General features: G+C 34.3%; 3 protein-coding genes across 7 annotated transcripts; all 3 read right to left on the reverse strand.

Moving 5' to 3' along the window:
- Positions 1 to 2,961: 2,961 nt before the first annotated feature.
- On the reverse strand, positions 2,962 to 8,203 carry LOC128189037 (uncharacterized). The gene is made up of 3 exons (XM_052860444.1): positions 7,858 to 8,203; positions 6,363 to 6,476; positions 2,962 to 4,465 (listed from the first exon to the last, which is right to left on the reverse strand). The coding sequence occupies exons 1-3, from the start codon at positions 8,030 to 8,032 to the stop codon at positions 3,705 to 3,707; spliced, it is 1,050 nt and encodes a 349-aa protein (XP_052716404.1). The 5' UTR covers positions 8,033 to 8,203; the 3' UTR covers positions 2,962 to 3,704.
- A 931-nt stretch (positions 8,204 to 9,134) lies between these two features.
- LOC128189180 (cytoglobin-2-like) lies at positions 9,135 to 23,729 on the reverse strand. Of its 4 annotated transcripts, none has more exons than XM_052860681.1 (3): positions 23,640 to 23,729; positions 11,995 to 12,232; positions 9,135 to 9,663 (listed from the first exon to the last, which is right to left on the reverse strand). In XM_052860681.1, the coding sequence occupies exons 2-3, from the start codon at positions 12,198 to 12,200 to the stop codon at positions 9,306 to 9,308; spliced, it is 564 nt and encodes a 187-aa protein (XP_052716641.1). In that variant the 5' UTR covers positions 12,201 to 12,232; positions 23,640 to 23,729; the 3' UTR covers positions 9,135 to 9,305. The 4 variants fall into 4 exon arrangements, with proteins under 4 accessions (XP_052716641.1, XP_052716642.1, XP_052716640.1 ...); XM_052860682.1 differs by lacking the exon at positions 23,640 to 23,729 and adding an exon at positions 16,649 to 16,909 and having other exon boundaries at positions 12,016 to 12,232; XM_052860680.1 differs by lacking the exon at positions 23,640 to 23,729 and adding an exon at positions 16,547 to 16,901.
- Positions 23,730 to 24,161: 432 nt separating this feature from the next.
- Positions 24,162 to 26,996, reverse strand: LOC128188836 (beta-1,3-galactosyl-O-glycosyl-glycoprotein beta-1,6-N-acetylglucosaminyltransferase 3-like). 2 transcript variants are annotated; one of them, XM_052860119.1, is made up of 2 exons: positions 26,861 to 26,996; positions 24,162 to 25,957 (listed from the first exon to the last, which is right to left on the reverse strand). In XM_052860119.1, the coding sequence occupies exon 2, from the start codon at positions 25,741 to 25,743 to the stop codon at positions 24,211 to 24,213; it is 1,533 nt and encodes a 510-aa protein (XP_052716079.1). In that variant the 5' UTR covers positions 25,744 to 25,957; positions 26,861 to 26,996; the 3' UTR covers positions 24,162 to 24,210. The 2 variants fall into 2 exon arrangements, with proteins under 2 accessions (XP_052716079.1, XP_052716080.1); XM_052860120.1 differs by lacking the exon at positions 26,861 to 26,996 and adding an exon at positions 26,726 to 26,840.
- Positions 26,997 to 27,459: the final 463 nt, after the last annotated feature.

Below are 27,459 nucleotides of genomic sequence, written 5' to 3' on the forward strand. Positions count from 1 at the left end.
CCTTAAGCAGCCCATATCAGGAGTTCATTGAAGTACTGTACTGCATAAGAGTATATAAAATTTTGGTCAGCAGTGGTAAACTCTCTATTTTGATGTATGAAGGACCTTACATTACAACGTTATAGATCTTTACAAGGGTCAATTTTGCCAACTTTACCTTTTTTTTTTTAAAATACTCATGATTTTTTTTTTCAATACATTCTGTGAATCATATATTTCATTAAATATTGCCTAAATGAGTTAGAAAACTACAGTTTTTTTATTTGTTTACATATACAGATAAAATCATATGATTGTTTAAGAGAGTCCAAAAAGGATAAAAAAAAAAATCAAGAAAAACTACCAATTCTCGACAAAAAATTATAGAGACCTAATGATAAGACTGAAATTTTTTTCACGACTATTTAAACAAGTTTTACCTGCAGTATTTACTTAAAAAGATAACACCATTAGTAATTTTTCCAAAATGTTTTGCTCTCCGGCTATTTGATTTCTAATCAAAATTACTTAAAAGCTTAAAGTTATTTTGAATTAATATTACAGAAGATACAAAAAGCCAAGCCATAATTAGATTTATGCCCCTTTTGATAAAAACCAAGCTTGAAAGAGGTATATTGATACACTTGTAACCGAGCAGAAAGGGGGCAGATGGTGATTTCAGTCGATTTATTAAGTAGATAAATAAGCATTGACCTATACACAAAGAAATAATACATTAGACATAAAATAGAGTTTTACATGTACATTTAATATGTTTAGTTTCTGAAATCTTTGACAATAAGCTACCGTTACTCCAGTATTCATTTATAAGATAAAAACATGTTTTGTAACAATTTAACATTTGAACTTACAAACAAGTTTTAGAAATTACTATGACCAGTTTAACTGCAAAAATACGCTAAAGTATAAACTTTGCAATTAAAATAAAATGCCCAAATCACTAACATGGTAGTAAAGAAATATATAAGTAAATATAATATTAACATACCACAAGATGCAGCAGATATACGCTGGATTGACTGACGATGATGAAAATGAAATACTGCCTAATTTTACTTAGTTTGAACGGTTTCTTATATCAAATAGAGAATTAAATGTATTGGATAATGAAAATAAGAAAGACCAATGAAATTAGAGAACCAATGAAAAACGAAAGACTTTACTCAGCCAACTCAATCCAGTTGCGCAGTGTAACTGGCGGTTATTTAAAATTTAAGACTGTGTTTAACAAAAACGGATAATAAAATAGATAAAACGAATAAATACATATAGAAATATGTTTCATACTATCACACACTACTTCGTATAATCAAACACAGCAATGCAGTTTCACTGATTTTGTCATAAATTTGAATTGTCATATAGTATTGATGCATATAAATTGCATGACAAACCATGAAGTGGGGTGCATAGATATTTGTATAGATAAGAGAGAAACATGTAGAATAATGATAGATGCAGTGAAAATTAAGACAACTAGAAGTTGTCGGCGATGTTATCAATGACAGTGGCACTAACGTAGAGAGAATCACTATGCATAGATGTTGAATAAAAAAATATATCAGTTACATGCAGTTTATAACGAGGCATGTAGCTGCATCCATTTTCATTAACTAGGCTGAAGGAAGATCTCAGAGTAACTGGCGGACACAATGAGATATTTTGGTATCTATAAGCGAATTCTACACACTGTGTAATGTTTGTATATTACTAAAAATTAAATGCATTCTCGTTCTATAGACTCTTCAACCGCCAACTGAGTTCATAATTATAAAAAATCAAAAGATTTATTACTTCTATCAATAAAAGCTTTTTAAACAAATAAAGTTCATAATTAAAAAAAACACAAAGAAATTATGAATTTACATTTGTCCTGCTTTATTTTTTTTTTTTTTTTTACAATTATGCGTTAATAGCCTAATAAACAAAATAAAATTAACAGTCATAACTCCCATGCACACGACCTACTACATATTATATTGCTAATATTTGCACCGTGTTTCATGTATATTTATCAGTTTGACTTTTAAGAGGCCTCGATGGTAGTGACCATTTTTTTAGACTATTTTAATCTCCTTAAAAAGAAGAACTCTTTAAAAAGATATACGAAAACGATCAAATGTTTAAGTTAAATTATTTTGTGATCTGATGGATAATTTGGTGACCAACCAGCCTCCTTAAATTTGCAACTTATATCTAATTTACTATATTAATTCTGATATCAACATCTTCTCTGCCATTTTTTTTCCGATCAACGTCAAATTATTACAATTTCACAGAATTTTTTTTACAAACAATAAATGTTGTAATATTTCGTAATGCACATTAGGGGCTTTATGGTCAATATGCTAGCATGCAGTGCATTTGCATAATCATTATGCAATGTTATGATAACAGAGCACAATGATTAGAAAATAAACATATTATTTGACTATTTGATATTATTTGATAGTTTTGCTTGTTTTTTTTTTTTTCTTTAAACTTATAATAGAAAAACTTTTAAATGTTGATGCGGGGAGGGGGGGGGGGGTTGCATTTGCTTTAAATGGAGTTATGACCGCAGATTGTGGTTTTAAGGAATACTAGAAAAACACGAGAGTGGAAGTAGTATTGCAACAAGACAAGTCGTTTTTTGATGTTTTGAAACCAAAACAATGATTTTTGGAGTCACAACCTGTTTATCCAGACCACATTATTGTTGTCGTTAATCTATGCAAATAATACATATAAATTTGCATTATGAATTTAATTTATTATTTAGATACATTTATTTCGATAAAAATGGAAGGTTTTTGAAGTTTTATTTGCATTTCGAATAAGCCCACCTTTAAAAACATTCAGAATTAAAGCAGAAGGATAATAAACAACCTGTGTTCAGGCTTTAAATTCACGAGTGAACTACATGAAACAAAGAGTGTAAAGTAAAAGCATCAAAAAAACAACAACAAGAATCGAGACAACTGAATTGATATCGATTGTACTTCAAAACTTTACAAATCTGTACAAAAATATTCATTTCATTGCTTATTTCTTTGAAACTCGGTTTCTAAAGTTTATTGCCTACAATAGTGCATTTTCAGGAAAGGAAATTGCAACTTAAGGAAAAACAAATCGAAATGCATGCATAAAAGTACAGATAAAAATCACATCAAAGAATATATCTGCATGTAGAGGAATCTATAAACCGACTTGCAGAAGTGGCGGACAACATACCATGAAATATACCTCAAACAACTAAAATGGAAATCAGTGACTTTGGAGGTTCTCTAAAGCACTTAAAAATTCACACCATCCTTAAGATAATGACCTTATTGATTAATTTTATACGCAACTATTATTTTCCTATTTCTATCTATTCTTCTGAAACAAGACATTTTCAAGTCTATCTATTGGTCTGGTGTGCTAAGAAGATTTGTCCCATGCACGCAAACGTTCATTTTTATTACTTAGTAATAAGAGTTAATTAACACTAAATTACATTTTACTATCTTGATATCGACGATGTGAACATTCTGAAATTGCATTATGCACATCTCTCTATTGATAACCAAATGCAGTATATATTACCACAAACGACAAGAAACCTCTTACAAATGTCATTTTTCTAAACACAAAAAGATTTTCAAAATATATCAATAGTCATCTTTTGATGATGATTTTATAAAGACATACATGTACGTAAACGAAGCAAAATTCTTCATACTTCAGCGGTTCCGTGGACTACTTGCGTAACTGGAGTCTTCGGACGAGCTATGGCTGCTATATGGCGTCACAGCGGGTGTTCCGGGGATAGTATTTATTCTGTGTTCCGGTTTGTTCCACGGAAAGGAAGTGGGATCAAACACCGGATCTCTGAGCTCAGTGAGGAACTCACAATCATCCGTCTCCTTTTCCAACCCGTCTACGCCCTCTTCCAGACGTCCGTGCCTCGATATCACCGTGAGTCTTCGCTCTAAGGCCGGATCTTCAATGACGTAAGCTGTTTTGGTGTCTTTTGGTTTACGTGGAGTTTTGGCATCGCTTGGGTTCGTGTGAAGAAGTAATGGGTATTTGTCTACATAATAAGCTTCTTGTTCTTGCGGGGTTTTGAAAACTTTAGGTTTCAAATCTATCGTCTGCGTAAACCTGAAAAACAATGGGTCGTTGTCTGTAACAGGACTGGTCGGCCTTACAGCTGGTCTACGAAGAAGTCTCCCCATCCAGTCATGTGTTTCAGTGGTATCTGGACCATGAAACTCTATTTTGGGAATCTGAAACTGTTTGGGGGTCGCCGGTTTGTTAGTTCCAGAGTTTAAGTGAATAGCCGGTAAAGTCTGTTCTCTGCGAATTTGAAAATGTACCGGAGTGTTTTGTGATCGTTGTGTGTTTCGAACTTTCGCGGAAACTAATGGACGATCCTTTCTTGATCTGTATACACTCGAATCACTCTTTAACATGTGTAGTATAAGGTCTTTTTTCTTCGGGTCTGAAAGAGAGAAAAAGAAAGACTTTATTGTAAAGGAAAATCATTGAAAAAATATACCTTGTATTACATAGAATATATACATGTATATATCTATTAAATGTGTTGGGTTTTACTTTTTGTTTCAAAAAAGCATTCATAAGTATTACACATATTGAATAAATTAATGAGTCAAATTAATACTAGTGTCATTATGGTTTTTTTTATTAACTCCGCTCCCACCCCAAAAAGTATTTATAAGATAATCATGAGCAATGGCAGCCTTAAGAACAAAGGTTGACATTCTTTATTCATTTTCTCTACACGAGATTAATATTTCATTGTTACGAGATTATAAATCATAGAACCGAGAAAGGTCAAACTCGTTATTATAATCAAGTTTTTACGAAGAACGGAATTAAGACATCCGTAAATGTCTCTCAGAGATACTGCGACGCAAATGTCATCCATACAGAAAAATGACCAGCGAAAGAATTTGTGAGGAAAATCAATTTCACTTGAAGACATTTCCACCTAGTGAAGATCAAAGTCAGCAACATCTGACACAGGGGCTAAAGATAAAAGAAACCACAGTAAACTAACTTTTATTCGCGAAGACTTTATTTCGCGGTTGACTAGAGATAAACGAGTTCCCAACGACTGATTTTCGCGACTTAACCTTATCCAGACCCACGTTGTTATAACAATCAAATGACAAGGACTAGTTTGCGGCGAGAAATATTCGCAACATGGCTCGCGAAAATTTCTCGCACGCAAATGAAAGATGGTTTACAGTATGTTCGTAATTAACACAAAGAATAAACGATATCTTACTTTTTAATGGGCTTTTTAGCAAAATTTAGGAGATAAGTGTCTTTTATTTGGTTTCTCTTTAGTTAAGATGTATTTGTCTCAAGCAAGCTAAAGAAGGGGCGAATAGGGAGAGAGATGAGGTGAGAGAGAATTCTTGTATCGATGAAATGGAGCTTTTACACGATTAATGTTATTTCATGCATTTATTTGTCCCATGACTACTTACTTAGTACTATTTAGAATTAGAAGCAAAAGATTATTGTGTGCAGCTAGTGAAATATTAATCGGTAACTCTCGGTATTCAAAACAAACAATGTTTTTCTTGTTCTGTTTCTCATGGGGATGCAGCTAACTTCGAATTAATGCCACTTTAAAAACCACCAAACAGTAAATATTATTGTAAACACGAGATATCTTAACTTTTGTAAGCCCCATCTGGGCATCAACTATTTAAGATTGAGATGTTTTAGATTGGATAAATACAAATAGCATTCAAATGAAAATATTATTCCTCAAAACATGTTTTGATTAAAAGGTTTGTCATTTTCATTTTTGTTTGGGCCAAGGGCAAATACAACTATTGATATGCATTTTATCGGCTTTGGCTGTTTTGAAGTTCAATATACAGTATGCTAATTTACATATATAGGAACAATTCCGCAGTGATTGCGTCATAGATAGCCAGATTTTATAGAAAAATATTTACAAATTACAAATCCTGATTTGCATTTTATCTAATGAAGTACAAATATATCAAAATAATTCAAACAATTTTGCAAATACTGTGCCATGGATAACCATATAATGAAAAAAAATTGTTTATAAATAAATATGGATTTCCTTTAAATGTCGTCTTATCTGCAGTTATTGCATCATAAATAACCAGATAATAAAAAAAATCTTGTTATTGTTTACAAATAAATACATGTATAAAGGACTAAATATCGCCTAATCCGCAGTTACTGTTTCGTTAATAGCCAGATAATAAATTGTAGACAACAAACGCGTCTAGTCTCAATTCCTTACCACCCAATCGCAACTTTTCGGGCCTTTTCGACTGAGCTCGGAACGCTGTCGGAAATGTCCGAAAAGTTGTGCTTGTTCCTACCTCTCGCCTGCGGCAAGTTCTCGGTGCGGTACAGTCCCCTTAGACCCCGCAGCTGGTGCAGAGGGACCTCGAACACTTTTGCCGGGGGCCGGGTAGCGTCATGAAGATGCTGACCTATAATAAAAGATTTCAATATCAATAACCATATCGTTTTTGTCCTTTCCTTAAAATGAAAAAAAAAATTATAGTGTGCAAATAGTTTTGATCGTATAGCGTTCAGTTGCACCTCACTGGATAACGCTTAAGACGGATGGCAAATTATTTCATTTGTTCGTCTTTGTTCACACAGTATTGCTTTTCCACTTCCTATTTGCCAAATGCGTTTACTGTCCGCGAAAATAAAGTAAAGTCAGTTCTTTTCGCACAAACGTTTTGAGCATGTCCAAAACTTTGAAAGGACACCAACGGATTATTATATCCACTTGAAGCACAGTTAATACTGTATACAGGGAAATATTCGCCCTCGTTTTATTTTCGCCACTTTCACCCCCGTTGACAGCGGGCGAATTTAAGACTGGGCGAATTCCAATGTTTCAAACGATATTCTCTATTTAAAACTTTGTCTGGGCGAATTCAAGACGGGGCGAAAACGTTTGCAAGTTAAAAAGGGTGAAAATAACATGGGCCGAAAATAAACATGCATACAGTATATGCAAGAACTCATGTTGGGGGGGGGGGTCCTGTACTTCACCAGTCTGATTTTTTTTTATTTCTGTCAGTTTCTCTAGGACTCGAGATAAATTCGGAAAACTATCGGCCATGATGATGATAAAACGGACATGCTTTGTAGTGACCACAACCATGAATTTACCGTTTGAAAACCAATTCGTCATGCATTATGACATTCGTTTTTTAAAACTGTTTGTTACTAAATTGCATGTTGAAGTGAGTTGACCGTTACCTGTACTGAACGTTTACAGTAACAGTAAAGTTGTGTAATTCGTTTTTATACGCTGCGATACTCTGATTGCTAGAATCTCAAACAGCGGTATGTACAGTACACATTAACGTTCAACGAACGGGTTTCATTTTGTTGCCGTTTTTAAGCGGTTTGCATATGCGCGAAAAATATGCGATGTAACCAAAACGCAACCGGAAGCTTAGTCAAAGTGCTACCTATGATGAATCAAAGGATTGAGAGTACTGACAGCTGGACCAATTACTAGATGTGTGTATATCACATTTTTTACACAGAAATGACAAATTGTCCCATTCTAAACTTATATATTGGTTGCTTTTATGATAAAGAAAGCATTTGCTGAGTCTAGAGTTGGACAATGAAAAGACAATTGCAATGACAATAATAAACTTGATAATTTGTTTAAATAGAATATATTTATTTAAATATTCTCAACAATTTGACAACTAGCTTTTTAACGGCGCTTTCCAGTACTTTCAGTACTTTGATTTTTTTATATTCCTTGGGCGTCTTATTACGTTAGCGTTACTCGGTAAGGCGTGACTGAGGCAATAAAATAACATAATAAACACATACTTTTTGCTCTTATCTCCATGTGACTCCCGAGTGCAGAACAGAGACTTTGAGTGCTAATTGCACTGTTGCTCCGGAATTCCTCAAGATTAGACGAAAGGTCTCCATCATAATCAATTCCTTCATCTAAAGGGATGTCCGCCTCCAAAAAATCCGGAGTAGGGTATCCATAATTCATGTCTGCTGGTAGATCAAAGTATGAACAAAAACAATCTTTTTTCCTTCACTGGCTCCTGATATTTCGGGGTATATCTTCTCCAATCATTCTTTGCATGATAAACTTTATTCTGTGTCCATTTATTGGTACTACCAGTTTTTAGAAATGTCTTCGAACTTGCAGTGAGTCCATAACAGCTAAACACAACATTGGTATATGTATTTTGAAGAAGAAAAAACTATGGTTATCTGAATAATATTTCAAGATCAAAAGATCAATGTGACAAAATGAATTCTGATCAACAATTTGTTCGGCAGGGCTCCATTGACGCTTGAAACGTTATCTAGATTTAAATGGTAGTTTTTGCATTGTCTCTAAAGTTATCTTATGAAGACGGTTCACGAAAAACAAAGCAGATGAACGACCAAAGTCATTTGACAAATCTGATTACTACCTTGATTGGGTTATTGATTATCATTCTAGCGTGGCAGGAAGGATTTAAATGCTGCAAATACACAGTGTGCGGAAACAAGCTTCTTCAGAAGAGTCATAACTCTTCAGGAATCCAAACACGCACGAGAGGATGTTTAAAGCCCTATTATCAGAGCGTAAAAAGTGCATCCCCATGAGAGAGAGAGAGAGAGAGAGAGAGAGAGAGAGAGAGAGAGAGGTACATGACAGCTCTTAAGGTCATTAATAATGAGAGTTATTAATGATTAAGTCAAGCGTTCGTATAAGTGGAATAATATGCTTTTATGCGTTTATGTATAATTGTAAAACATCTGACAACCTGCAATGAAGATTGTGATTGGCACACAAATTTTTTTTTTTGCTGCTGCTTCTGATGAATATTAGCATTTCATTTCAACTTCTCTAAATTTAACTTAATTTTGATCTAGATATTTTTAGCTGCAAGTCTGTAGTTCCCGGTTTTAAAAAAATTGGGTGGAATTCTAGGTCGTCCATCCGAATTTTTTCAAACAGGGAGCTACAGACCTGCTAGATATTTTAACAGATTAAAAAAAATAAATTGATACGCTGAATTTGATATGTTTGAAGTGAACAATACCAATGAAATAAAATGCCGACATGAATTCGAACATTAAATGACAATATGTAATAATTTTTGTCTTATTTCTTTAATATCATGTTACATGTACGTCATTTGACTATATGTGATTGCAAAAGCATGAACATACATGTATTATCAGTTAATAATATATTAAGAGTAAAAAGTCATTCAGATATAAAAAACAAAAACAAAACAAAACAAAAAACACACACAATAAGTCAATTAAGTCTTTTCTTCAATGATTTCGTCTTGGCACTCGCTGAAATAAAGTTCATAGCCTTGAACTATGTATCGCATTATGTAGGCAAAAAGCTGTGTCCAACAATTTTGAACTTCCGGTATGAACTCTTCGCCAATGGCACTCTCCCACACCTCAAGAAGAGCCTTATTAAATACAGTGAAATGGCTGACCTGAAATCCGGGAAATGTGGCATGTTTGGCCCCTAGCATGAGCAACGCTTGATGAAAGTCAGAGTTTTGTTGATCGAGATTTTCGACCAAATAGTCGATGATTTGCATAAATCGAGTCACGTGATCAATAAATGGAGGATGACGAAGAAGATCGTTTTCTTCCATGTCACTGAAAGAACAAAAATAGTAGTTTAGTTATGTGAAAACGTTTTAAAGTATCATTTGATGTGTTAAAACACATTACAATAAAACCTACTCGATGGTAAATATTCAAATATCATTGAATTCCCGAACCATATTGTCATATTGTTAAATGATAATTCGACTGCATAAAAGCAAGATTAGAGGCAAGTTTTAGTTCCGCTCTCTGTCTCAACCTTTACGAATGAGCTTAAATCGATTCTGATAGAGCTACTTTTAGACAATATATCTAGTTTTCCATTATAGTAATTGCTTTTTTCCATTAAATTCCTCATGTTTTTTTTTCTTAGATTCTTGTCAAGGATATTGATGGAGATTAGAGAAGCATTCATCGAAAGTTCTCTGCATACTTTAAAGTACTTTATTTTTTAAGCTTTTATAATCGTTTACAAAGTATACAAAATATGTCATTAAATTTCATCTTCAGTAAACAACGCACTATAAAAGCCCCCCTTAGAAAAAGGAGAAACTGAGTTTGAATCAATCTTGCTTGCGTATTACCATGGACAATTTATTTACCTATCATAAATCAATGCGACTAAGCCTTCTAAAAATCAAATACTATTATTGAACGAAATCGATATTTCTTGTCCCGTTTTTGACGTCAACCAATAATTACGTAAACAGTCAGATATGGAAAAAGAAAAAAATACCTCAATTTTACCAAATTTGACAATTTTTCATTATCTACTCGTACAATTGAGAATGTGGTGAACTCATATTGACCCTATTAAGCTATAGATGCAGACGCCGCTTTTCTCTTAATTTGTTCACTATTTTTGAGTAATGGTAATTATTGAAAGTTCTTAATCTGGACAGTACAAGAATGAAACCAAATAAATTTACTTGCTGCTTACGTCAAGCTGATTGTGCAACCATATATTTAAGACCGAGTCTTCATCAATTTGTTTAATTTAGATTGCATTTGAATCTGTTCATTTATAAAATACATGAGTGTGCTTTATAAAAATTATCACAAGTGACAATGTCATTATATATTACAAGTTACAATTAATTTTTAATTTCTTTGGATTTCCCTCAAAACGGGGCATTGTGAAATATAAATGTAGGCTAAAGAATAGTTTGACTGCCTATGCTTTCAATTTGATTTTCATAATTATTGATTTTTCAATTAAACACTTAGTTGAACTTTCAATCGAATCGTTTGTAATTGTGTTCGTTTGCCATTCTCTTAGGTTGTTTCACTTGCTATAATAGCTTTAAAATTCTGTGGGAGTTCTCTTCAGTTAATAATAAACCGGTTTTTCTATTGATATTTATTTTCATGTGTTCTGTGTATTTTATTCATTTAATGAATATGTTGTCTTCCGGAGTTTATTTATGTGATCTGTAGCAATGTAAACTACATGTAGTACTAGTATTTGATTTATTGCTAAAATATGAATATCTCTCTCTCTCTCTCTCTCTCTCTCTCTCTCTCTCTCTCTCTCATTACTACAAAATCAGTCCATAGATCAAGTTTCGAGATATGAAGTAGTGATTGATATGATAGAAAATATGGTCCTTTTTCTAATAAAGAAAACCTATAGCTGTCGGAAATTTCGAGATTTTATGAAAGAGCGACTTTAAAGGAACGCATCGTGTTAATTTAGTGAAATATCAAATTCATAAATGTTGATAATCATAAAATAGAATTAAATCTGTCAATAAACCAACTAAGAAACATTATTGATTGGGGCTTTTTATTTTGCTATTAGAGGGGGATCGATGGTCGTGGCCATTTTTTGACTTTAATAACCTCATTGAGAAGAAGAGCTCTAAATTAGATACAGGAAAACATCCCAATGTATAAGCTAAAACATTTGGATATCGATTACCTTCTTACTAAGTTACAGTTTACGGCTAAAAGTATAATTTCTAAAATTTTAGGGAGGATCTAATGGACATTGTATTGACCATCCAGCTTTTTTGATAAATTTTAAAGCGTAGGTTATTCCAGTCAAATAAATTTACTGAAAATTTAACTTATAAATAAATTTGCCAATAAGTGTCATTTTTTTATTTATTGGTCTTCCTTTTTAGTTAGACCAAAAAAAAAACCACTTAAAAGTATATAAAGGTTATTAAATCATTTCAACTTTAAACGACATCTAAGATCTTTGATTTGCTCTTTTTCAACTTTCTTATTGAAAATTAAATGTATCTTTTACATGTAAGTATGCGTCAAAAGCAATAGGTATGATCACGTAACTTTCCTCTGAAAACTTGGAATTCCAATGTTTATTCGTAAGAGATAAAAAAAAAAATATACCAAAATATATAGATATAATCAAAGTACCTGAAGGAAGGAAAAGCGTACTTGAGTTTTGGCTCATCAATGAAAATCTTTAAGAACACTTTAGATCCGATATCGACCATATCACACGCCAGTATTGGCCAGGTACTACGAATTGTGTCGATTTGGGTGTCCGTAAAATCAAAGGTATCACTTTCAATTTCTTCATTTTCGATGACGTCTGTTGACTTGCTGGCGTCACATCCCATTAGAGCCGACAGTAATCAAATTTTCATTATGTCTGCAAAAGCAAACAAAAAAAGTAACAATAAAGCAACCGGTACCAAGAGTTTATCTCCTCATTTTCGTTTTGAAAATATGGTATTTTTTTGCTAACATTAATAAGGACTATTAAAAAATAATTTTCCGTAGATGATGATGATGATGATGATGGTGAAAACGACAAAAGCGATTAGAAATGAAAAAGATAACTACATGTACAATGTGAGAGAACTTGTCATTGGTATATACGATTACTTTGTAAACAGGCATGAAACCCCGTTTAGCGTAGGATGTTATCACACTGAACAAAGTGGTGTGTATGAGAGAGCAACAATTCACACCAGAGCATCATTTACACGAGGCATTTTGCAGCTATCGATGTGGAAAATGACCCCATCACTGCTTGAAGTGAATAGGCTAACAAAGGAACATAATAATAGCATGTAAATGCTTCGCTTTTTTTTTAAAATAACGGCGTTCCTTCCGCGCTTGTAATTTTGTCTAATGAAAATAACTACCTTAGAGTTGTGTTAATTTCATACATGTTAATGTGTAATAGGGGCAACAAAGGAGCCTTGTAAAAATAGAAAGGACCTCAATAGAACTTTCTGATTTCTACAGCTCCAATTCCGGATACTTTCAGTGCTCTGCTACTTGATATTCGCAATTATATAGAACAGCGTTTAAAAATAAACGAATGCGGAAGCATACAAAGTGGACCGAGCCGAAGTACACCTACTGATTTGCATGTAAAGAGAATCCGCTGGAAAAAATATATATCATTGTACATAAAGATTAATAAACATGTGACCTACTTTCTTTTTTATAATGGTCTTTAACATTCAGGTGGTGGATTATAGAAGATGAATGACGATGTTTTAATGATTTAGAAGTCATTGAAAAAAAATGGAATGAAACAGAATTTCAGATGAGGATGACACCTCTAACAACTTTTAGCTAATGGGAACTATACCGGTGTTCTATATAGTACCTCGGTACTCTTTCTAAATCAAATGTTATCACTTTTAATGTGTGAATTTTCAAAGAGAATATATTCATGTGATAAATAAAGATTGGAAGATAAAACAAAATGCGGGACAATAAAGTGTGACTAAAATTCAATAGAGGGATAAAAGACTTAAAGAATTATTTATTTAAAATTTTCTGTTTTTCGCAGCATTATTCTATGATTTTTGTTTAATATTGGTGGAAGCATTTCGATAGCTATCAAAAGCCTCTAGAAGTTTTTTTCATCTAAAATTCTTTTTGAAAATAAACTATTTGCCCTAAACTATATAATTACAAGAAAAGGCAATCGCCATAAAATCTAATTTAAATTGACAGCTAATACAAGAAAAAGGGCTATCAAACTGTCTTTCTTAGATGGCTTTTCTTACTCCAGTGTTCCCTCAGTCAAGAGTATGTAGTATTTTGGAAGTGAAATACAAATGATAAAACCAACTATATCTAATTTGGTTCAAATTCATCTCAGCTAGGGACGTTTCTTAAGGACATCGCTGTATACGTATAGGACACTTTTCACACATTAAGTAACAGAGGTTTACTTAGATACTTTGGTTTGTTCCCGTTTTGCACACATTTGAAAATTAGGTATCGAAAAAATCACAACACAAATCACACCTATTGTTCTATACGCAATTATCAAATGTGTGCAAAACGGGAACACACCGATACTTTATATGACAAGCAAGTCTACAACCTAGTATCTTCCAAACGAATCGTAAACCGGGAGGGGGGATACTCAGTCGTTCATGTTACCATTTGTCACACTAGTAGCTATAAACATTTTATTTTGTTGGCATTAATTTCATAGTATTTGTTGGTTCCTTAAAACAAGGTTATAAATGAATTATATGGACATCTAGCCAGATGTGACAGTAAAGGCCTTAGACAAAGGCAAAGAAATTATTTGTTTTTTGTGACATAAATGATTGTCAGCAAGAACACTCTATTAGAACCTTTATTTTGGATACACAGTAAATGGTCAAACCGAAAATCGAAATGCACCGTCTGACATGTTGATTACTAGTATCAGCTGCAAATTTAAAACAAAGAAGAGACCAGATTTGAATTCCTTTCACATTTTACCACAATCGAGAATGTTAAGATTAAAGGGCTCCGAATAAACTATATATATATATATATATATATATATATATATATATATATATATATATATATATATATATATATATATATATATATATATATATATATATATACACACACCTTGACCTATAATGCTTAGATAGAAATTCAAACCATACAGGGTCTTTTGACTAAACAAATGGTAGCTTAAACTTGCAAAACGATTTGACAGACTTCCAATAGGGCTCGGTAACCACCTTTTGAATTAACAGGGAACAGCCACCGTACTTTAGAACCTTCTGGTTGTGAATGCAATGTCCTTCCCCCACCCCAAACCCCTTGCAGCTTCATGTTTGGCCTCTATTCCTCACTTTCTTACAATATGACACATTTCTGATACGTAAGGTCGTTCAAAAACTTCCGCGTTGGCAATAAAATATTTTACCGTTCTTCTAATCACACTTTACGGTTTCCCTCTCAATCTCATTCTCAGATTGTTTTAGGGGATTATAAAATGATTAAAGCCATCTGAGCAGATGTGACACGCAGAAGTAGCAACAGGCCAAACAAAAAAGTATTCGTTTCTGGTAGCATTACTGCTATGTGAAGATGCAGTGCTAGTGTCTAAACCTCACCAATACCCAAGTTATTACCCTTATTTCAAATATCATAAAAATAAATGTATCCAGTTTGATTTTTAATGTAATGTAAATTGGACGCTTTTCAGAATTTATGTAGGCCTAAACACTCAATTGGCAAGTTATAGTAGGCTTAGTTAACATAACTCATTTTCATTCAAAGTGTTCATTATTGGATGGACTGAAAATTGCTAAGCATGTTAAGATCCAATGGAACTATATCACATATCACAATACACACATGTATTTACACGCATTACACAACACCACAGGAACAACATATCGGCAACATATTAACAAGAATCATCATTGTGCGTGGAGGACAAAATGTTCCTGGCTTTCGTGGGTAACCCTTGCCCACAAATTTACATCCCCACGAACGTATGTACAAGCTTTCGCTTAATATCAATTAAAATTGTCCCAATTACATTACACCCAAAATTATGTCCCAACGAACGAGGAAAATTTTGGCTACCCACGAAGATTGCCCCCCCCCCCCCCCCGAATAAAAATGATTCCCGGTTATTTTTTCTTCCGTTTCTTGCCTCATGATATGAGTTGGGTTTTTTTCATCATTAATAGCGTAGGAAGAATGAGCTTGATTCATACAAAAAAAAACCCAATTTAATCAGGGAAAAACCAGAGAAATGTCCTGGTTTCCGTTAGAAATCCTTTATTATCATTTATGATGGAAAAAAAATGATTCCTTATGATATAACACCAGCACAACCAGTCGTTTATGATTCCGAAAATTTAGAGCGAAAAAGAGATGCTTCTTGTGCATATGAAAAAATATGGGCAATAAATACATTGAACAAGATGTACAATTACCCATGAATTGTGTACGTAAAGTTTAATGGCCTATGTCGACTGTTTGAGCCTAGATCGATTCATAAATCTCTCTCTTCGCAGAAAAGGTTCTTGCTCTTGAGTAGAAGCATCAATGAATCTTAGAAATTTTATTGTTATTGTCTGTTAACGTAAAAGGTTATTCCCTTAATAAGCCTATAAAGAGGTTGCTATGGAAATGCAAGAGCATACCTCCTTTAGAAAATAACCGTTTCTTGTAATAAAGACAATCTAGCGTCATTTTTGACACGATACTTCAATGTTATGACTCCTCGGTCAGAAAAATTATGCAATCAAGAAATCGAAAATTATTTGATAAATTGATGGTAATAAAAAAACTAATACATGTACAATGTTTCTTGTTCTTTATCGTTTTTAATTGTACCAATTAGACTATAATTTGTTATTTGCTTTTCAATTTTGCGGTAACACGAAATAAAACATACCTTATTCTATAGTCTCAAAGATTTCCAAATTATAAATCTTTATCCATTGCTTCAAATTAATTTCATTGCATGATTAAAATCTAATCAGATTTTAAAAAAGCACCTCTTTCAAATCTTTAGATAACAGCATTTGATGTCATCAAGCACCAACATATTTGCTTTACAATTTGGATTGACTAAAATGAATATGAATACCACGTTTATTATGTAGTGAGTGATTTTCATGGACATCGTACGAGAGAGAGAGAGAGAGAGAGAGAGAGAGAGAGAGAGAGAGAGAGGGGGGCTTACCTGATGCAGGAAAAATAAGCACTACACACACAAGAAGCTGTTCAGCCAGCTAAATATTAGCCGCATCGATTTGTGACTCTTCTTCTCTTCTTGATTACTTACATTTTGCAAGACGTGATTGTTGTGGATAGTCGTTGCCGAGTAGGTGATTTTAAATTTCCATTTCTATATTCCAAAGCAAAGGCTCCCTGAAATCGTTGCTAAAACATACACCATGCCTTGCTCGCGAACTTCACTGAGTACTCGTTTCTACCGGTAAAATCAATTTTCATTTGTTTGAATCTACTATTTTGTAGGCCTTGTGATCGATTAGGTGAATATTAACAGGCGATAATTTTTTCTTGCCACAAAATGTCTACAAGTAAATAATGACAGACCACGCATACATTTGATTACTAGATTAGGATTGTACATGTAGGTATAAAAGTCGTGAGGTGTGTGTTGAATTTGCTGTCAGTCAATTCGATCTTTTTAAATCTCTCTCTCTCTCTCTCTCTCTCTCTCTCTCTCTCTCTCTCTCTCTCTCTCTCTGCCAAAATTACACATAACCAGAATTGGTCAAATTAAAACAGATGCATATATTACTGAAAACTGTTGTGGCAACAGATATACTATAGTGTTATTATAAAGGCATGCATGCATGTACATGAATCTGTCTAACGACAGACGCTAACTCATATGTAACTGTTTGTGTCAGTAAAGATACTTAAGTAATTATAAACACTGTAAACTTTTATGCCAAAACAGACTTATGTAGCCTTAAACTACAATATACTGTTTAAGTAGAGAAAGGCAGATTGCAAATCCAGTAAAAACATGTAATAGACAAGCCTTTACGGACTGTGTAAACGTGAAATATTAGTATCTCATGCCTGCCAATTACCGTTACATTGCTGTTAAAGAGTTTACATGTGCATGCTGTATACATGCTGTAAAAATGCTCATCCCCGAATAATGAAAACGTTACCAAAGGCACACATTCCTTTGACCTTTCACGGATTTAATTTGGGTTTCATTAGCTTTGTCATGCATCTTTTCTAGAAACTGACATGCGCCTTTTCTATGAATGCAATCGGTTTGTTAAAATTCACTTGAATTCATTAGTGGTATTGTCGATTCTATATGAAATATCAACGAGTGTTTGCCCAAAATAATCCTCATTAGCTTGTCAATGATTTCTCACGTACAGCTGATTCAGAAGAGCTTTTTTTGTACAAAAGGAAAATCAATTGATTGAAATGAATTTTTTAAACTGGAAATATCAATATTGCATTACAGAATAATCTCCCTCGATGGATTAAGCGGTCTCTACAAGCATATCAGTTCCACAAACAGGTATATTTGTTATATCGCCTCAACAAGTGCCACGAAGTGGGGGCGTCTGGGAACGAGATACCAGCTAATGATTTGAAAGCATCCATCACCATTAATACTGCTTGTTAACGGCAATACCTGCAAGGGCCGAGTGCAATTTTCACATTATGGAAGCGATGGAATAAAAAGGGGAAAAAAATGAAAGGTTCCTAAGACTCATAAATCTAAAAATCTAACAGAAAATTTTAGATAATCGCGGTCTTGCGCCTGGGTCCACGGGCAGTGAATCATGAAGAATTTAGAAGAAAAAATTGATTTTTGTAATAAACGATTTGATTTCTCACCCACTAATCACACTTCTAAACTGCTTTTTCATTTATTGATTTTTGTTGAAATTAAATTAGACCCAGCATAATCTGCAATAGGTATCCTGGAAATGAGTGATTTGGATACAGCGTAACGCTGATCATTAACAGGATCAGGAAGTGGTTCAGGCACTTCCGGTCGGGGTCTATGGGTAAACACGCATGCGAATGGAAATTAGCAATATCCGTGGGTGGACTGGGAGTATTAATGACAAAAGGGATCATGAAAATTAATTATAAAATAGTTAATTACCATATTATCTGAAAGAACGGTGAAAAAAGAAGTTGGCTATTTGCATTTTCAGTATTGTGCTAAGGACACTGCGAGACTGTGATTTTCTGTTGTGCATGTATAATTCAATATGTGGAACGAAAAAAACCCAATAACTGAGTTATATTATTAAATAATCTATGAGACAATTGTTGGTTCTACATATGCTATAGATTCATCAGCAGAATAAACGTTATGTGCATTTTAAAATAGATAATTTTAAATTTTAAACATGTAATAGTACATATGTATCATGCGAAAATAAAAATTATGTGCGATTTTTCATAGCAAAACCTCTTGAGTACCAAAAAATGCAAAAACTATGATATTAATTCATATTCAAGCTTTGGGGCAAAGGACAAGAAAAATCAATTGATTTTTTAATACATTGTTTATTTACAAAAGTATTAGATGTTATATCCTTAAGCAATCTTGGGAATTGCGGACCGTATACAATGCATCGATTCGCCGTATAAGAAATTGGGTCATATTAAGAGGTAGGGACTGGAGGGGAGGGGGGGGGGCTGAAAAAAAATTGTTTGGTTCATTGCATTAATAAGTGTTTAATCTTATTCAAAATAAAACAATTCTATCACAAATTTGGACAATCTTTTTGGACATCACATAAAACTTTGACATTGCTATCATTTTTTTCAAAATAATTATCAAAACTATTAACATAATTATAGCGTAAATCTTTTTACTAATGGACAACCATTAGTAAATTTTGACTGTAGAGTGTTGAAAAGTCTGAAGCATTGTTGTGATAGAATTGGTAGTTTATCAAAAACCTCGACATTGCATTAAGGAAGCGACCTTGACATCAAAATATACAACAAAATGCCAACCAAACAACCCCAAAAGGATAATGCTACCAATGTTTAATTAATCATTTTCGTTTACAATCACGGTCTACATACGCCGCTTTAATTAACCAAAATAAAACAAACCCCTAAAAAACAACATGGCTTCTCCAATTGATCCGAGAAAAAGAACATGTACCGATGTCGAAACTTCTGAATTATTCAAGAGAGAAAAACCTACGCTTTGGCGCCAGGGGATTTCAGAATGGGCTAAATGTTACTACTGTTGTCCCAAAAGCAGTGGCGATTCTGTGCTTCTCTCCGATTACCAGCGAAATGTCTGGATGATGCTCTTCCAAGGGACCTGCAGTCACGTGGGATGTTACACTTCAAAGAGTGGTAGTTCATCTGGGGAATACCCTGGATTCAACTGTATCACACTAGTATGTGTATACATGTAGATATAAAAGATAGTTTATTTTTCAAAGTTGACAGCTACAGCTGATAATTCTTATATCAAGGAAAGTGTTGAAGTGAAACAAAAGCCGGTAATTACATATATGTAGGTGTCTCAAATACTTCCAGTATGCATTACGTCTCAGAGGGAATGGTAGAGGCAAGCGGGTCAGCTCCCTCAGGTAAACAAAGCACGGGCATTCTTATCATAGATTAAAAACAGAAACACAAAAAAACATGTTGTTGTCTTAAATCATAATAAAAAATGTACAGGTCGCCTATAGTTGTTGCAATGATGTCTGCCATATGGAAGTGTTTGTACCGTTCTAAGAACAAGAGTCAGATTCGATGTAAACTCGGTAAGCCTCTCCTCCTCCATCCCCCTCCCTCCAACCCCCCCCCCCCCCCAAAAAAAAAAAAACGCACGTATGGGCGGCGGAATGGGAAATAAAGACGTTTATCCAAAACGAACAATTTGTTTTTAAAAACATGCTCAAATACGAAACAAATCAGCTTAAAACAAAATAAACAGCATCTTTTGCAAATTCGTAGACACCGTTGCAAAACAAACGATCACCAATGCAAAACCATCAGTCATGCACTGAATTAAAAGAGGTATCAGGAGAAATCGTATCCTGGATAAAACGTAACCTGGATTGGAGAAAACGTACCCTTGAATTACAGGGAACGTTTTCATGCGCACGACTAGACTTGAAACTCGAGCTCTATACTAGTTTTATGATAGGTCGAGATGAGAATCCACATGAAATCTCACAAACTTTTAAATTTTGAGATGAACTCATTGTGAAGTAATCATATTGGGAAAAAGATCGTCTATACGATCTTATTAAAGAACATCAAAATTCCCATCAAACAAAATTGATGCATTTAATTTGACACATATTTGATTATTTACAATTTGAAAAATCGATTCGTTTTGAGTCAGTATTTTGTAGATTTGCTAGATTATACACTATCAATAGTGTAAATGTAGTTGCATATTTGATGTCAGGATAAACGCTAATTTCTTTATACTAATGTTAAGTATATTTACAATCGCAAACAACTAAACATACATGTAATTTTAAAACTGATTGGTTGTTGTTAGTTTACAACCGTTTTTGGCGAAAACAATCTGCATATATGTACATGTATCGTATGACGCGTTACATGTAAATATTAAACTGACACACTTTTAAACAACGAAGTGTATGTCTACATGTTGGAGAACAATCGGAACATCGCTCGGCCTTTTCCGTCAAGTCGAGAAAAAACCGACTTGACGGAAAAGGCCGAGCGATGTTCCGATTGGTTGGAGAACTGTGGTCTTATTTAGAATGGAATTAGGGTACTCGTGTCAATTAACAAGACAATCAATTTCATGTAACAGCACTTAAGTTCAAACAAAACAATTAATTAAATGTAAATTCCGACCCCCTCCCCCTTTTTTCCATGGAATTAAAGTTAAGTAATTGTAATTGTTAATAGAAATTATTCCGAGCAAAAAAGTCACATCGAACTGTGTCTCTAATCCAGAGGAGAACAATAACGTAACACGCTCCAGGAAAAGGTTTAATAGGCGTGTGTGTTTATTTTCAATCATGAAGTCAAAAAAGTAAACATTCAGGAAAATAATCCATAAGCTTGTTGTCTTGTAAAAATCCCACAACTTTTATTGTCTCTGGATAGATCTGAAATAGAAACTGACGCGAGAGCGGGATTAAAACCGCCATTGTTACGTCATATACAGGAACGGGGGTTATGATTAATGGGCGGACTTCTAAGGAAGATTTCGTCAGATCCTACGCCGGCTATGGATGTTCTGTCCTAATCTCGTTGTCTGTCGGATTAGCGCAATTACTCTAGAGAAAAATGGAAATAATGATCTGACATAACGTCCGACTTATGGCAATGTAGAAATTATTAGTCTGCAAAAGGCATTATTATCTATTAATAATGTAGATGAATATTTCATATATTTATAGGTTTCGAAGTTCTTTTTTTTACCCCTGTTTCATGCAATATGATGTTGAGTTTTGTTTTACTAGCAGAATATTACTGAACAATCATTTTTTATTTTGATGCGAGTCGCTGAATAATGCATCCAGTCAAAAGTACAATATCAAGAGCATCTCCATCTGCTATCCTCAGTGGAACGAGAATGCCGAGGAATCAATAATAGTATTTCCAAGGGAGGGAACACCTCTGAATTGTTTTATTGCAGTCTGTTTGTTTTAATATGCATGTTAACACTAAATAGATCAGTTCGTCAAGGACAGAAAAAATTCTTTGAAAATGTGCGTATGTTACTTAAAAAATTGTCCAAAACTGGTTATAAAATTGTTCACGTATTCTTTTCTCTATCAGGCTGCCTCTTACTGGTCCCTATATACTGAAACTTATTTTACTAAGAAAAATAGAAAATAGCAACTTTCAATAAAAACAAGCATTCTGAGAGTATTGCATAAGCAATACACGTCCCCTACCGGTTTGTGGAAATTGTGAAAACAATGCACTGTTATGCAGAATATCGAACCCGAACATTAAAAAATTGGAATATAAAAAATTAATTTTCTCGAAAATATGTCAACCAGACGCTACAAAAGTGTAAACTTGATCTGTAGTTTGACATTTTGAAGCTGTTCAGCAAATTTCATATTATTCCTCAAACGCATAAAGAAAAAAAGTGTGGAAAACTGAAGTGGGACAAACAGACGGACGGACGGACGGACTGACGGACGCAGAGGAAAGCTATAGTCCCCTTCGGTGAAAACCGGTAGGGGACTAAAAAATGCAAACAGACTCAGATTAGGGTTTGTGTGTATGTAGATACTGTTTCAATCTACATGTAATTACAAACTGAAAGGTGGGATTAACGTGTCAACCGGTCTGTCAAAATTCTTAATAGCCACTGGTGTCAAGAGATTCATATCACGTGATTATTTCGGTACCGCCCATTGGTGTCTTTTGTTGAGGGAATTAGCAATTCAAACAAAATAGTAAACTGGCGTCTGATATAGCAGTCCTTTTGGTACATTTTAAACTTCCTCAGAGGAGTTTGGCATTTTCGCTTGAAATTAAAGGATATGATCAGTGCAAACACGCGTACACGTAGCTTCTGATCTTTATATTGCTTTCTTTCGCCCTTCGGCATTTTGTCAAATGTCTGCAGAAGAATAATCTTGTCGACGCAATTATTAAGAAAAAAAATAAACAACGAAAACCCAAAAATGATGAATTCTTCAAACTGCAGCTAGAACGATTCAAAAAATATCTAAACAAAAAAACAAAAAAACAATTAACCTAAGGCAGTGACATTTAACGAATGGAAAAGGCGTCCGAAAACTATGAATAGTAATACATGCAATTTTTAGGAGCACGAGCGCTTTTGGATATTTTCCGTTTGATTTTCCGTTTTATCATAGATTTCAAAGGTCGGTTCGATTAATAGTACCACCACTAAATCAGCATGTATGTTTTACGGTATGCTTAATTCATTATTGAAAAAAAAACCGTGGTTCATGTTTATAATCCGTCTTTCTCTTTGCATCGTTAATACTTTTTGCTGAAATACTTCCATTTTAGGCTTGTTTTTGGAGAAAGACAATCTATCAAAATGCAGTGGGGGTATAATTTTCCTCATAAATACATGTATCTGTTAATTAATTCGTACTTTGTTGGTCTTACAGTGTTTGTTTCTTAGTTCATATTAATTTGTTTACCTTCATAAAAAATAACCATTGGATGTTATAAATAAGTGGAGGACAAAAAAAAAAAAACAAAGAAAGAAATAGGAATTTCAACCAGCACGGAGCATCTCCATTCATATTACCCTGCCTGGTCAGCAATGGTACGGACGAGAACAATTTGTAAGTATACAGTACCTAGATCCAGAAACAGCTTCATTTGTACACGGGAAAACAACTTTCTGTTTTCTTCAAAGCTGTGTCACGGAGAAAAGGGAATGACCACACACGCTCGCAGTACATCGGCCATTTATAATTCACAGATGTCAGGGGTCAAAATGCCAGGTGACCTACACGTTAGCATGCTGATTGTTTATTAGACTAATAAATGTCGCATCGTTACGAGACATGATACCAAGAAACGAAGGACGTTGGAATATTTACGTATCATGCACAATTTTTTTTCTTCTATCGCTATGAATTTCTAATATATTCGCCAGAAAGTAAAGGTAATGATCGTAGCTGCTCTTTATGTATATTAATAAACTTTCGAAATTAGCATATCTTAATTAAAAAAAAGAGTTTTCTCTGTAAAAAAAAAAAAAAAGAAGTATGAATTGGTTGACGGTTAGAAAAAAACTTATCCACGCATCCCAAAGTTTTTATAAATTTAAAGGAAATCTGATAAGGAAGAAAACTTAATCTAAAAATAAACATTAATGAAACATACCAACATTTATTTATATACAATAAAAAAAAAACAAGTTGGTCATTTTCCCGGCACTGTATACATTTGAATTGAGCTTCCAGGGAGTATATATTTCGGATGGTTTTCTTTTTTCCTCTTTAATTTGACAGGTTCATTCGATAAAGATTGCTTTTTCAGCCATTCCTCTTTCTTTTTCTGTAAATATTCAGCACTATGTTTTTCATCGAATTTGGTAAAGATTTTGGACTGCGGCAAGGTTCCGTAATAATACCAGTCTAATCTGTGTACGGACGGATCATAGGTTCTGTTTCTGAGCTGATCTTCTAGACAGTCTAGTACAAGATGATCGAAATGATAATCGAACTTGTTAGCTATTAACTGAGGCCTGCTTCCGAGCCAGGGCAGGTCCCCTATCCCAAACACACACACGCTTCTGACATACTTTCCGTGACATTTCGGTTTATCGTCCTCCCAATTGATGGAGCGGGATAAAAACGTTCCATATTTATGTCTTATTTCCGTTTCATAACCACCAGGAGCCCACGGAAGGGTATTCAAGGTCGCCCAGACGTTTTCCTCCGGGGAATAAGTATTGTTCAACCAACGGATAAATTCATTAGCGATGCGATCATTTAAAAGATAGTCGACAAAACTCCTGGAAAACGCACCATAAGCACTTCCTTTACTGATTTCCAAGGTGTATTGGAACGGTTCCTTTATTTCCGAAGTCTCTACCAAGTTTATGCCACTCGTGTGGTATTTTTTCTCAAAGCGCCATTTTAAGAATTGCGGCGTATTATACGACTCAATGTCATTTGCCCCATTCAAGGAAGCCAGAATTTCCACCATTTCCAGGTTGGTTTTTAGCGGAAACTCCTGTCCAGTTAAATTGATATAGTACTTCCACTTGACGGGAGACTTTTGCGCGAGGACTTTCATACACTGGAGATCACTTTGCATATGAGCATAACTAGCGTACACAACACTGAGACGGTTTTCAATGACAAAAACATTATTAAAACACCTTCCGATCTGTTTCATGATTCGGAAAACAATTTTCGATGTTTTTCCATCCACGTATATACAATAAGCATTATGCGACCGGTATATAGTCCTGAGAAGTCTCTCCGCTTGCTCGGGATCGCGATGCATTTTTATTCCGAAAGCCAATGGAAAATTTCTCTCGGTTTCTGAAATCGGTTTGTTTGAATATTCGTGGGCCGCATCCAGTCGCGAGCAGTCTTTGATAAGTTCTAGTAACTTGCAACGCGGATTCAATGGAGGTTGCATTAGTTTAAGAGGATCATCGACTGTTCTGTCTCCCATGAATAGTTTGGGACACATCTCTGCTCTGAATCCAATTGGAAGACAAAGCTCAGCAAGAGGATGACGTTTTCGCCTGAAGTTTGAACCACTGAAAAGTTGGACTTCACTGGACAATGTTGTTGGCAGCAATTCTTCAACCGATGGCCTTCCATAACTTCTGCCGTAAAATGTGGCAGCATATTTTTGGTTCACCCAGAAACTGATGAAGGTGGCGACAGAAAATAACTGCAGCAGCAGCGTGGTTACGCAGTAGTGTCGCAGCGGCATAGTAGTAGTAGTTCTTGGATTGCTGGCAAGTCCAGGGACATGACGAAGGAGAGATACACAAAATAAGGATGGGTTGCTGTGGCGATCTGTATTTAAGGAAGTCGGGCGGTGTCCATGAAATAAATCACTTTCTGGAGTCACCACGTGACGCTTCACTCATTGTTTATGACGAGCGACCCTTTAACCCGCGTTAATCCTCAACATCATGGCCAGCCTAAAATAAGGGGATCTAATTAATGGCAGTGGCAACATTTCAAACGAAACAAATTAATGCATCATTTTCATTTACGACAATGAATTCCTGTCCCACCTCTAGATTTTTTTTCTCTTTCTCTCCAACTTAATGTAACTTTTTTTTATTAAGATATTCTTTTCACTCCAGGGTCTCTCTCATCAAATTACGATCTCGTTGTATAGAAAGTGCGACCTTTGCCCGGAAGGGACAAATTGCAACCATATTCATCCGTTTCAAACAAAATTGTTTATATCATGACTGTCTGAATATGTGTAAAGAATTACGTATTAATTAACTGTCTTTTTCCCTAAACATCGTGTATGTTGTGTCGCACTGTCGTCTGCGTGAGATATTTCTATTCTATTTCCGGAAAACAGCATTCTGACGCTCTTTGAAATCCCGCATTTAATGTATTGTTAAGAGAACGTTCGATCGGGACTTTTTTGACCTCCGCGTTCCGAAGATAGAAAAAAAAATTGTTAGCAGTAAAGTACCTTGTCAAATGACAGTTCTTTGATCTACAAATTCAATTTAATTTTTTTTTTATCGGATTTTTTTTTTAATTTGTAAGACCAGCGCCGCACTTTCGGTGCAAAAAAAGTCGGTGAGCAAAAAATTAAAGTCTCATTAATATTAAATTAAAAAAAATAAAACCTTAGAAATTAATATAAGGTTTAGTAAATCTTCAATTTTTGTTTTCGTTGTATACTCAATATATAATTGTAAACAAGAGATCAACAAACTTACACGCGAAGAAATCCCATTAGGCTGTTTGTTTAGATTCGGATCTTGACAACAGCAATGGACCCTTCCAAGAGAGATCCAAGATGTAACCGATATAAAGCTAGGGGGCAGATGTTTGGTCATTAAAATTGTCCTTACCTCTCTGCCCAATAAAATGTTTTCGCTTTTACACACAAACATCAGACGTTGATGACTTTTAAATCAAATTCTTGTAAATGTTTTTGTAGATTTGGATCGTTTGCCACAGAGGTCATTTTTCCCCGCCTAAATATTTCACGTCTGCTGCCATCGAAAATGTTTATGGTCAAGTTTAAGTCAAATCTAAAGCCTCTATCTTCATTCGAGGAACCGAATGATAAATAAGTGTACTTTGGTATTATTAGTTTAAAAGCTTCTACAGGGTGTAATGGGTATTAAACTAGATGTAAATGAAGTATTGATCAATGGGTAAAGCTAATACGGATGCTTGGATTAGGACATTTAAAATGAATTATTAGAAATTGATGGGTATTTCAGATGACCTCGGTCAGCATGTTTGCAGATGGTTTAACAAGTACATGTTACATCTAGATCTCTCTCTCTCTCTTTTTCTCTCTCTCTCTCTCTCTCTCTCTCTCTCTCTCTCTCTGTTTATCTTCTATATTTTTTCTTCGCTTTATAAATGGAATTTTAAAAAAATGGTTCATTACTCATATATTTCGATTGTAAAATTGTAAGATCAAACACTTTTAAAAAGA

This window comes from Crassostrea angulata, chromosome 6 (assembly GCF_025612915.1).
Source record: "Crassostrea angulata isolate pt1a10 chromosome 6, ASM2561291v2, whole genome shotgun sequence".
NCBI lineage: Eukaryota > Metazoa > Mollusca > Bivalvia > Ostreida > Ostreidae > Magallana > Magallana angulata.